At 41.3% G+C, this 13,252-nt stretch overlaps 1 protein-coding gene across 12 annotated transcripts in view; it reads right to left on the bottom strand.

Moving 5' to 3' along the window:
• Positions 1–220: 220 nt before the first annotated feature.
• The window catches only part of DOCK6 (dedicator of cytokinesis 6), a 213,849-nt gene continuing 200,817 nt past the window's right edge, over positions 221–13,252 (bottom strand). For 11 of the 12 annotated variants that reach the window (XM_058165870.1, XM_058165876.1, XM_058165871.1 and 8 more), the window contains 6 exons: positions 11,304–11,393; positions 10,648–10,884; positions 9,984–10,127; positions 8,433–8,539; positions 6,111–6,278; positions 221–5,548 (listed from right to left, as the gene is read on the bottom strand). In XM_058165870.1, the coding sequence (XP_058021853.1) occupies positions 5,506–5,548; positions 6,111–6,278; positions 8,433–8,539; positions 9,984–10,127; positions 10,648–10,884; positions 11,304–11,393 (789 nt within the window). In that variant the 3' untranslated portion in view covers positions 221–5,505. Of the gene's footprint in view, positions 5,549–6,110; positions 6,279–8,432; positions 8,540–9,983; positions 10,128–10,647; positions 10,885–11,303; positions 11,394–13,252 lie in introns of those variants that run through there. The other variant, XR_009153092.1, reaches the window with a different exon arrangement.

Below are 13,252 nucleotides of genomic sequence, written 5' to 3'. Positions count from 1 at the left end.
GGGTGCGAAAATCTATAATGTGGCCATACTGTGCGATGACAGCTTCTGAAGGTTTTAAGCCAAACGTTTTAAGCCAAACACCTTCTTGTCGCTATTGCGCAGCTCCGTGACAGCTCTCAGGAGCGACTTCGTTAACCCACTGCCTCAAGATCCCACCTTCATTGCCCAATTTACTGTTCTTAGAATATAATGACAGAGGCGAGGCAGGTTAACCATTAACGAATCTTTATTAACAACAAACGCTAACAGTGACTCGCTCATAAGCCAACATCGAGTGAGCAACTTCCTCAGCACTTACAGCTCTTTTATAGTAGAGCTGTCAGCGGCTTGGTCAATCGGCATCCTTCAATGTCCTGCCAGCCAGTTGCCGTGCTGGCGAACCAATCAGCTATGTGTCCTCGTCACATGGCTGCTGGCTGTATACAACAGTGAGAAGGGACACATAGCGACACACACACACACACACAGAAAGAGAGGGAGACTGGCTGATGGGTGAGCATCTTTGGCGAGAACTGAATCTGTCTCTCTCTCTCTCTCTCTTGCTGCCTGACTGGTGGGAAACGGCGGGCGGCTACTTCCGGGTTTGCTCTCCACCCTGAGAGAGAGGGAGAGAAAGAGAGCTGCCAGGGGTGAGTGGGACAGGGAATGGGCTCCAGGAGGAGGTGGGGATCCAGTCTCCCCCATTGTGAAACATGCTTTCACTGTGCTGCAAGGCGCTGGAACAGCAGCAGGCCGGCCATGGAGTGGGTATTGAGTCTTTACCCCACCCCATGCCAAAGGAAAGCCAGCCGGGGCTTCTCCTTCCCTTCCCCCCACTCAATCCTACTTCAGGACAGAGGAGTGCACACTGGAAACGTGTGTTGGGGTGACGTCGGAGCACATCTTCTGACCATCCGGCACTCACCTGCAACTCTCTGTGCTCCTCCAAGCCTGGCTTGCTGAGTGGGGGGGAATCCCTGACGCCTCTGCTGCTACCACCCCACGGCCCTAGGCATTGCTGCACGGCGAAGGCACAGGAAAAGAAAGCAAGCAGAAACATAGCTAGTGCTAGGGTGAAAGAGCAGAGATGGAGGAAGATGGTGAACAGTGTCCGCTGTGAAAGCCGGGCCATGCCTCTCCACTGTCCAACTCGCCAATGGGGGCACTTCTGCCGGGCCATCTACTCCCCCGGGCTGTTGAGCTCGGCGCTTGGCGGGGAAAAGGAGTGCTTCCCCATGCTGCCCAGTTCTTTTCTTGGCCCTGCCGACAAGGGAGGAGGAAGGTCAGGCTTGGGGGATGGCCCCCACCCCGCAAGATCTTCCCCCACCATTCTCTCCCAGTCCTCTTTGCTGGCGGTAACAGCAAATTTATTGCGACAAAGGCAGAATGCTGTTGCCACACAAAGGCAAGAGCAGGGGTGCTTCGTTCCTGCACTAAGGCTCTGACTATGCCACTGCTGTGACAGGGTGGCAGGGAGCTGCAGCAGGGGGCCCAAAGAGCCGCATGCGGCTCGGGAGCCACAGGTTGCCCACCCCCAGCTTAGACCAAGTGTTTCTTTGCAGACCATAGAACAGTAATTCCAGAAGGTCATTTCCAAACACTTCTGCCTTCAATTTGTTGCTAGCCAGAAGAACTCGGGCTGTGCTGTTTGGTGGAGGGCACTTGCTCTACAGAATATTGCCAAGTTTAGTCTGCATCTGCTAATATTCCAGTGCCTCCAATGCATGGGTTTCTGATAGAAAACTTGCTAACATGCCATGTAGATAAAACTAGGCTTTGTTTTACTATTGCACACTTGACATGTGTACTACTTCTAAGAAAACCAGCTTTGCTGTACTCGTGCTTTTCTCATGCCAACAACTTGTTCAGAAAACAGAAAATGATTATATTTCCCACCTTGGGCCTTGATATAGTACAAGTGAATGCCTGAGAAAAGAGGGCGTCTTCACACAGGAGGCAACACTTTAGCAGATTTATTTATCTTACCTAAATAAAAGCTGGTAGTGTTTTTAGTGGCTTAAGACAGGCAATGAGGTGAAATAATCCTCGCTGCCACAACAGAACCCTTCTTCCTGGTCTATTTCTACTTGGATAAATTAGATGAACATAGGGTACTATTTTCTGTTGCTGCTATAAAGATCTCAAACTCATAGGAATCTTATTACCAGGATAAAATTCCAAGCACATTTCTAAGTCACTCAAGCTACCTTCCTCACAACTGAGTGCATTCCTCCAGTATTGCTGCCAATTTGAGGAGACATTCCTCTCCTCACAATCTCTTGTGGTATTTAAAGCACTATTGTAACAATATAGTTTGAGCTTTGAGTAGCTCATTTCTAACAAGAAAAGCATTAGCCTCTTCCCTTTTCTTTCCAATGGAATATCCTCCATCCTAGAATCACTGACTTGGAAGGGATTTGGAGGACTTCTAATTCAATCTACTGCCCAGGACAGAAATCCCCAGACCATCCCAGACAAATTGAAATCCAACTTTTGCTTGACAATGTTCAGGGATAGAATATTCATCACACTGGGGAACAGGCTATTCTGCTTAATAACGCATGTGCTCAGAAAATTGCTGAAGCTTGGTTCTTCTACTTTTGGACCAATGGACCTATCCAAACCCTCTTCCCCATGACAGCCCTTCTGGTATTTGAGGACTCCTATCATGTCTCTTCTTTAGGCTATTTTTCTGCCATCAGAACAAATGTGCAGGGCCCAGCCTCCCCAACACTGGTATTTAGGAGTTTTGTTGCTCCCTACTTTCTTGGCCAAGCAGTGTTCAACTCTAACGACTCCTCTGACAAGAGATGGACTATATACTGCAACTCTATCATTAGCTTCTTCATCCAATTCTCATTGCTACAAGGATCTCATATCTGCCAATACTGTCCTTCCATCATTGTAATTTTTTATCCTACTTGACAAGATTCTTTAATGGTTCCTAAATGATTCTTCCTGATTTTACTTTGCTTTATTTATTGTTTCACTGTCATATTTACAATCTTTTTTCTTTAAATGTGTACTTGTCCCCCTCACCCCATCAACTGGCTTTTGTTGATTTTGAAAATCTAAAAAGGATCAAACCTGGGCAGTATATGGATGGGAGGCCCAACTAGTAAGTTGAAAACTATACCAAAAGATGGCAATGACTAACCATTTCCATATTGACTTAGCCATCCATCTTTCCAAGGCTGGAAAAATGAGGACACAGATTGTTGGGGGCAAGATGCTGACTTTGTGAATTACTTAAAGAGGGCTGTAAAGCACTGTGAAGCAGTATTAAGTGCTATTGCTATATTGCTAGAAGAAAATCATGTGGATGAATTCCATAAAATCCCCAGCAATCGCTTGACTTGGAAAGTTTACCTCTTTCATAGCAAATAGCCAATTACCCCAATGACTCTTCTTCAGTCATTCTATGCCAGAGATAAAGCCAAACTGGGCATCTAACCCCTGATACGACAGCTCTACAGATCTGGAAATAATGCTGAAGGACAGTCACATCATACTTATCCGAATACAGAAAATTCTGGCTAACAGTTTACATTAACTAAACAACTGAATATGTTTTTAGAACTGCAGGCTTTGCCAATGACACAGAAAAGATTATCACTAGCTGCCCAGTAAGGAAGAAGAGATAAACTATCATATCAAGGCAAAAGCAAGAAAAAGGACCACATGATTATAATAGCACTATCTCAACACTATCTCCTTATAATTTTCAAATATTACACAGAATCTTCAGCTTTTGTTTTAACAATGGAGGCTGGAAATTTGATCTTTTCAAAAATGTAAAATCATGGGACATGGGTTCCATCACATTGCTGATTTCATTATGATATCGGACAAATATAGCTTGTATGGAATTCTTCAATGCCTGACATGCAAATAAGAAAGGCTTTGGTATCCATGAAAAAGAATGGGGCCAGACATTTCACATTTCATTTTAATAATTGGATTATAAATAAAGTTTATTATAATTTCCTCAAGACAAAAATCAAGGCTCAGCTATCAATCAGAGACTTGGAACAAGACAGAATTCTGATCTAGAGAAAATGTTGGAGGTGTATTTCGATTCCAAACAGGAGCAGCTTTAATTAAAGACTCACAGCCATGATGAGCCGCTAACCAATTTTTGCTTTCTACCGTTATTGAAGACTTCAGTTCAAAGGGCTAGGTTGAATCATAATAGCCAGGACATCCTTGTATTTAAATGGCACAGTGTTTCTGTATGTTCCTGAAAATTAAAAAGGCAATCTGGAACATTTTGGAATGTAACTTCATACTTTTTCCAATTAAATCAGAATATTCTTCAGACATATTCTACCTATCTTCCCAGAAATCCTTCACCCTACCTCTACAGAGTCAAGGTCTCTGCCCAGGAAAATATTTCTGAGAATAATATATATCATTTACAATTCAAGTTTAGTTTGCATCATTTGCTGGAGAAGCATGGGAGAGAGGGGGAAAAGAGAAAAACATACAAAGAGGAAAATATGCTAATTTTCTTAAGAAACAAACACACAGACCACCTATATATTTGCTTTCCCTTCACTCATCCTCCCTCCTCATCCTTCTGTAGAATGCACTGATGTAGTTTGTTTGCATGTGTGAGAGGGAAGGAGAGAGTGAATGACAATGTGCCTCTTCTGGGAAAGACTTCAGAAGTTTTTTGGTCCATGTAGCAAATATAGATAATGAGGATTCTAAAAAGTAGTTTAGGAGTTCTTAATAAAAACTTGGGAGACAGGACAAAGAGCAACAGAGATAAAAATTATAATTCCTTGGTTTCGGCCTAAACTCTGGGTAGGAAGATCAAGGAATATGCAGTAATCAAATCCAGGTGTTATAAGGGTTCAATCTTCTAACCTTGACCTAGATACCACTATGTTCTTCCCTAAGTTAGGAATGAGACCCAGAAACTAAGCCAGTCATTCTTATGGATCCATAAATAACTGGATATTTCAAGTGACCAAAAGCCAAAAAAGTGTGAAAAGAACAGAACAAAAGAAGAGATTGGATGAATAGTGGAGGGTTTCAAATTCTTCAGCTAATCTCAGCTTTCAAAGAGAAAGCAGCAGAGAAACCACAATGAAGGAACCTCCAAGTCCACCTAGAGTTACATTTTGGATCTACCTGCTGTATATGGAAATTCAAGGTCAGTGCCTATGACACAAATCTCCACTTGGATCAAGAAGTTCTGCAGGAGATCTGACCTAGCCTTCCCAACCCAGATGGCTGTGTGTGGAGAAGTTTCCTGAGGGTGGAGCTCAGTCTTCAACAAGGAAGATGTGGGAGCCAGCTCCTCCCTACTACCACCTTCAACCAATATTCTCCTTCCTTTTAATTGAAACTCTGTCTTCAAATCTTGAACAATGCCAGGAAAAGTAGGGCAGGAATCTCAATATTGTCTTCCAGTGCAAAGTAAGTGCACAATCCTTCATTAAGACTGAAACTTTGGTGACTGCAAAATTCAATACTTCCTCTCATAAATTAGGCTCCTTGCAATTCAAGAAATCCAGGTTAGGCTTCCATCTTCCGCAGGCACAATCTGTTAAAGGAGTTTCTGGGGGAGAAATAGAAGGAGGTTTTCAAACAAATATTGGAAAGGAATTTACATTATGCGGGGAAAGAATGAAATAGCAAAAACTGAAATGTATACTTCTACTGAATAAAGAAGAGAACTGCATTAGATTTGGGTCTGATTCTGAAGCAGGATCCCTCTAAAGCAACTGGCACAATCGGTGTCATTTAGATTTAAAGAAGCCCTAACGTAAGAACTGTGTCCCTTGAAAACAAGCAATGGACAACTTACAGTGCCCCTGTGCCACTTATGACATTCTAAACATTTGGGTATAATCCAACAGAATAGCACCTTGTGTTGGATAGCCACATAAGGTTATATTTCCTGGTTTGGGGAAGCAGAATTCCTAGAAGAATTGAGTGGGATTCATTTATGTCCTAAGGAACAAAAGATGAAAACAAAACCAACAAATTAGGAAAGGCCCCTAAGTGTAATAGTGGTGGAATTGTACCAATAAACTTGCCTGTGCAAAGCACTTTGATTCTGAGCCTCCATTTTGAAGTGTTTACTCATACCAGAGGCAAGCTGAGCATGCAGACCTTACCTGTGTGCAGAATGAAGGGCAACTGGTGTGTAGAGTTGAGGGATTTTGCGGTTGAGAAGCGGGTGCAGAGCTTCCTTTAGACGCTGGTAATTCCTCTCTAGTTCTCGCAGGAACTCACGTTGGTCTGGTCCAATCAGTGTCTTGCTTTTACGAAGGGCATCTTCACATCTAAGAAAATAGTCAGGTGGATATGTGTGATGGTACTGGCTTAGAGAGTCCTCAGAGAATTTTCTGTCTCCTCCTTTGGGCTATTTACTGATATCTAAGTGTTTCAACCTTGATGTAATTGCTCTCAGCTTCTAGCCTGAAATGCCCTCAAAGGGAGATAGATTTTTGAAGTATCTATTAGACTTAGAAGGTTCTGGGGACAAACTTTTCTCCTCAGATCACACTTACTGAACTGCAGAAGGCCTTGGCAATGAATTTATGTGCTGCAAAACGTATTCCTTTAAAGATATCCTTTCAAAAGATTGGCTTTACTTTTAGCTGTATGGAATTTAGAGAAAAAGCTGAATATCAAGTTAATAAACAGACTAAAGTTAGCCAACCAAAAGGGGATTGTGTAGGCCTGGCTGACATTAAAGGCAACTATTTTCTTTGGTCCACTAAGAACTGAAACAATTTTTTTGCTCAAAACTCAATGCAAAAGACAAAATACACAACTGGGCAGAGAGCAAAGCTGTATATGAGGGATGGATAGCAGTGAATTATTTAGCATTAGCCCACCTTTCTAGAGGCGCTGTATCTACCTTTTCTTGTTAAGACAAAATTGTCAAGAGAAATTGTTACAGCCAGTATGTGAACGAAGTTACTTTAATTAACATAATGAAATGTTAGATGCTTCTAAGAACATGCCATAAGAATTTTCCATAAATAACTTTAACCCAGTTTAAAATGATCACGGGTCAGAGTAGGAGCGGAGAAGAATACTCAGCTCTATCAAATATTCAAAAAGAGATACTGACACAAATGAATTGAGGCAGCTTTGTTACTTGACAAGTGGTTGTGTAAGGACTGCCTCATCTATCTTCTTTTACTGGACCAGGAAGAGTCAGATATAAGTCCACCCTCACTCCTGAAGCTCTCTTACCCAGTCTTATTTTTTTTAGCCCAGCCTAACTCCATACAGTTGCTGTTGTAGGTATAAAATTAGGGGAGTCCTCCCCCACCCAAGTTTTCAAGAGAAAATACTGCATTTATGCTGACTATCTCCTATGACCTGAAGAGGGTTAAAAGATAGTCACTTTTGAGCTGAACTTGAATGCTGGTGAACATATCCACATACTTTCTAAGTACTACCAGAACATCTTTGCTTAGCTTAGATATGGTTGGTTAGATGCTGCCACCTGCTGAAACCATACACAGCAGTCTCTTCTTATTTTATCTCCAGAACATCTAACAGAGAGAGGCCAAAGTCATTGGTGAGCCCCATATTTGAAAAGAACCTTTTACTTGGCTCTCCTCAGTCTGTTAAAGGAACCTACCTCTCCCCAACCACTGTGTATCCCTTGGAGCACTGTATCTGCTAATTTTTTGGGATCCTCACAACAGTTCTATTAACCTGGATATGTAGGATATGTTGATGTATTTTGTGTGTGGAAGCAGGATGAAGGTCAACACAGTAAAAACAGAGTATTCCATTAATTCTTCCAAGGAGCACATGCTAGAGGCAGCCTCCATCTCCATGCTCCAATCCTCATAACAACCTCCTCCCAGAGTAGCTGTTCTGGAAAGCAGAATCGTTCTGGAAGGCTAGTTTTGTAAATTCATATTACAATTAAAACAGAATTCCAGCTGATCTTCCTTTAGCATAGCTGGAAGTTATTTTATTTGTAATGTGAATCAGGGAAATCTGTGTCTAAGAAGCAAGGTTTCTAAAGTTATTATCTAAGAAAACTTTCTGTCCTGTACAAATTCTGTATATGTCTTTTCACTGACCTTCTTAATATTACTTGCAAAAGAAATCCCCTTCATTCCCCAAGACCATTTCTGGTGTATCTACTTGGAATTGCTTTTTATGCTGCCCAAAAAGACATTTCTTGACTCTATTATGAAGACTCATATCATCTAAATGGTTCTCTGCAAAGGGAGGAAAAGCACACGGGGATCTCATCCTCATGTTAATCCCAGCAATGATTTTCTGGGCTAAAACAGTTGCATCTGGATTAATGTGAGAAGTTTGCAAGTTTTAAGGGTCATTTCTGATCTAACACATCATACTTGGATGGCTATCTATATTGAGAGTTTTGCCTAGAGGTCTCCTTAGGTGGAGCCCACTTTATTTTCCCATAAACCTTTACATTATGAGCATTTGTGCATTACCTCTTAGTGAAATCTTTGAAGCACAATCGGAGTTTGTTATGGTGTCGATAGAGCTTGGGGTCATCAGGGATCTCAGCCAAAAATACCTGTGCCACTTCCAGAGGACCCTGAAACAAAAAGGGCATGGAGATGTAGTATGGTAAAAATGCCTGAACTGGAATCAGGATCTGGGACACAAGTGGAAAGATTTCCTTCCCTTGCCATTCCATCCCTATCAAACTCAATTTTAGGCTACTCTTAGACGTCATCATTTTTATTTAATTATTAACCTGAATGCTGCCTCATTCACTGGCGTATCTTTAGAAGGCTTATACATTATAAAATAAAAAATAAAATAAAAAAGAACCAAGAAAACAGTAACGCATAGACCATATACCAAATTCAAACAATGTTAAATCCAAGGTGCCCTATCAAGAGAGCTGATCATTTCACCCTGCCTCAGGACCTATTGAAAGAGACATATTCCTAATGCTTTATGAAAATACAGCAGGATAAGCATACAGACCTCAGAGAAAATGCTGTTCCAAAAGACAGGTACTGCTACAGAGAAGGCATGTCTCCTAGGATGCTTTAAATGACATGGCTTTATAACCATGACCTGGAATATTTTATTTATTTAATTTATGTATTTTGTCAAGCATGTATTAGATAACAGATACAAGTGTAAACGTAATTATGAATACATGAAATGGATACGAATAAAAGGAAACATTAGGATAGGACGCTGCCTTGGGGGACGCTGCCTTGGGGGACGCTGCTGTTAACAGGTGCAGGGTTAGATAAGGCATTCCCTATTTTGACTACTTGTTGCCTGTTTGATAGGAACGCAGCTATCCATTATGCAGGAATCCGGAAATGCCATAAGATTTTAGTTTTAGAAGTAGTTTGTGGTGTACTGCTGAATTGAAGGCTTTACAGAAGTCTATATAAATTGCATCTCTTGATTTACCCTGGTTGAGTTTTGAAGTCCATATGTTTTTGCAGTGTAAGAATCAATTCTATATCAATTCTACTTTGTCTTACTGGTTGGGCAGAAATGACTGGCCTCAGAAGAAAGATAGTCCTGTAGGTAGCCAAAGCCTGAGTCTAAGCCACGAAGGAGTTTAGAGGTGACAACACTGAATTGTATCTGGAAGTCCACTGGTACCCACTACATAAACATAATCACCTTGTTTCCCCTGCCTCATCATAGTCCTATTCATGCTGGCCACTCCACTGCGTCTGATAACATAGTTCTCCTACAATGATAACATATTTCTCCTACCTACAACCTCTATTCAGTTTCTTCCATAGGTCACTAACAAACACAATCAATGCTGCTCAATGCTTACACATTCCCAAACTTAAATCCCAGGGTCTTCTGCAGTTGCTGTGTATCACATATCCATCATTATATAATAGCTCATGTTTCCTTCATTTTGCAACATCTTTGTTCCTCAACTATTATCTCTGCCAAGAGAATTAAATTCTGTTCTACTCAACCCCACTTAACCGGGCCTGAAGCCTCTCTGCCCGCAATAAAACAGTTCTTCCCATTCTGTGGTTGGGTACCTGGTTGACTATAGTTCCAACACATCCCTGAAGCACCATCTGCAGCATCTTGGCATCAGCTGGGTCCTGGTGGGTGGCAAAAGCCAATTCCTGAGTCTTCTTCTGCATGTCCTCTATGGCTACTTCAATAGGAATAAGAATAATCTGGAGACAAGACAAGGCAAACATAAACAAAACTGTCAGGAGATTACCTCCTTGTGCCTAAAACAATGTGTATAAATGCAAAAATCTATATAAATTTAGTTCCAATCCAAATCTTGCATCAGGAAAAGATGGATTCATGTGCTCTGCCTACAATATGTTATATTAATGGTTATAATTGTCTGACCTCTATCACATAATTTAATTTATAATGAATGTTTGTTACATTTACTATTTTGCATAATTTATTCTCAATTGACCTATTACAAAGTGTAGCCTGGGAATGCTACAGTTTGCAGAATTCTGCATTGCATTCACACAATGCAATATTTTCTAGCCATTTCTTTGTCTGAATTTAACTTTTCTGAGGTTTTAAAAATGTACTGTTGAAGCACTTTCAAGCCTACTTCCACATGTCATAAATTACAGTAATCTGAATTTTGCATACAAATCATATTCTACAATTTTTTCACTCCCAGTAATTGTGATCCCTGCAAGCTCCATGAGCTGATTCTCCCGTTACCTCTTCCTTGTGGATTACATTAATGCGGGTTTTGATGTAAGGGAAAGCATGGGAAGTGGTTAGCAGAGTCTTGCGCTTGAACTGCTCGTGTAGATCCCCGTGTGCTCGTCCATCCAATGTGAAAGGAGTACAAAACATGAAGGTGCGCAGATTGTAGTTCTTGTCAAAATATGTGACACGGTCCTTCAGTTCATATGTGTCAAAGAAAGGCTCCACATAAGTCAACTGGATATATGCCTGTGACAAGACAAGAAAGGATCAGCATCCTCTCAGCACTGTTGCATCAGGCACTTGTTCGCTTGGAGTTCAGAATTTGAACAAGGACAAGTGAGCAGAGAAGAGAGCAGCTCCCCCAAAACCAGCATTGGATTCTTGGAGGAAGGAAACAGGACTAGCATTCTGATAACCTTGCCATTTCAGTAGTCTATAGACAAGATATGTAGCTTATGGAATGGTAGGAGAAATCTTAAAGGCATTTCCCTTGGAGAATATGTAGTATGGAAGAAGAAATGTGGCAAATTACTTCTTACCTAGGAATATTTAGGAATTGCTATGCCTAGAGACCCACAGCTTCTTTCCACTCATGTCTTCTTGCTTTAAATATACAATCCACTTGTAAAACAGCAATGTCTAATACTATGCACAGTAGAATCTACCTTATTAGGATCCAGTTTGGTCTTGTCTACAGGATTGGAACCTTTGATGATTTCCACCATTTCATGCCCAAAACGTTCAGCATAAAACTCCTGAATGGAAAACAAAACAGGACAATTTTGCCAAGGCAAAAAGGTCTGAGATCATTATGGATACCTCAGGCCATCAGAATGAGGATTAACCACATGTCTAGTGACAAGATAGTTGAATACTTCCTGTGGGATCCGTTTTCTTATCCCTGGCTTTCCCAGGTTTGCTGCTCCAGTGTGAGGCACATCTGCACATGTGAAACAAGTTGCTATCACCATCAATGAAGCAATATACTTAGTGACAGGTTGTCTCAAGCCTACACCAATTAAGAAAATATATCCTCTCACTGGCATTGCTCCACCTAAGATCAGGAGAGAAGTAGCAGCAGATGCTAAGAGAACTAAGCAAGATAATGACCCTCAATATCTTCTAAGCAGACATATGTCCCAGGCTCATCGACTCAGAACTAGGAACAGCTTTATGGCAAGAAAAACATTCTTGTGGGTACACAAAAACAAAATTGAATTAAAAGATGGAGGAAGGAGTTTATTGAGCAAAGAATAATACTAAAGGAGGACATGCCTGAAGGATCTAACCTCCCTTACACTACTTGGAGGACCTTGATTAGGTTGAGAGTTGGAATGCCTATGCATAAAACAAGTAAGTTCAAGTGGAGACTCTTAGCAGATAACAACACCTTATGGGAATGTGGAGAGTGTCAGAGTTCCAAGTAATACACCAGAGGTGAAATCTAAAAATTTTCCCTACCAGTTCTGTGGGCATGGCTTAATTGGTGGGCGTGGCTTGGTGGTCAGATGGCTTGGTGGGCGTGGCCAATAACAATAAATAATAAAAATAATAAACAAAGTATAAAAAACAATAATAGGTACCAAAAACCAACTTTCACACTTTACACACACACAACACAACACAACACAACTGACTCACACACAGTGTAAAAGCAGCTGCACTTCACACTTCACATAGCCACAAAAAGCTCAAAAACCAACTTTCACACTTTACACACACACAACACAACACAACTGACTCACACACAATGTAAAAGCAGCTGCACTTCACACTTCACATAGCCACAAAAGGCTCAAAAACCAACTTTCACACTTTACACACACACAACTCACACACACATACACAATATGCCACATACAGCTTTCTGAGATTTTGTGTGTTTGTGTAGTTAGAGTGAAACACTACAGAAACACACCAAATCTCAGAAAGCTGCACAAATATTTTATTTTATTTTATTGTGGGCTTCAAATCCCAGAGTTCCTCAGCAAAGCCAGCCAGTTGATCACCGAGGAAATAGGGGCCGTGGTGGTTCAGGCTGTAAGATAGCCTGTTATTAAAACACAGCTGCCTGCAATTACTGCAGGTTCTAGTCCCACCAGGCCCAAGGTTGACTCAGCCTTCCATCCTTTATAAGGTAGGTAAAATGAGGACCCAGATTGTTGGGGGGGCAATAAGTTGACTTTGTAAATATACAAATAGAATGAGACTATTGCCTTACACACTGTAAGCCGCCCTGAGTCTTCGGAGAAGGGCGGGATATAAATGTAAATAAAAAATAAATAAATAAATAAATAAATAGATTAGCAGAATAGATTGATTCTGTCTGGGCTGAAACTGAAACTAGAGCTTTCAGGCTGGAAAGAGAGCCATGCGTTCTTCAGTAATCAGGTAAGTGCCTTAAAATCTTAAAATCTAAAAGTACAAGTAAGGTTCTGCTGTTTTTTACTTTTAAAGGCCTGTTTCTGCTGAAGCAAAACCAGCTTTTAAAAGTAAAAAAAACAAACCTCTGCAGATGGTGCGGCTCAGCAGAGGCAGGGGGGGCGGGGCCAGGGATTTTTGCTACCGGTCCTCCGAACCAGCAGCTGCCATCGCTACCGGATCGCGCAATCCC

Source organism: Ahaetulla prasina, chromosome 2 (genome assembly GCF_028640845.1).
Source record: "Ahaetulla prasina isolate Xishuangbanna chromosome 2, ASM2864084v1, whole genome shotgun sequence".
Taxonomy (NCBI): Eukaryota; Metazoa; Chordata; class Lepidosauria; order Squamata; family Colubridae; genus Ahaetulla; species Ahaetulla prasina.
This window is presented reverse-complemented; position numbering and strand designations above follow the sequence as displayed.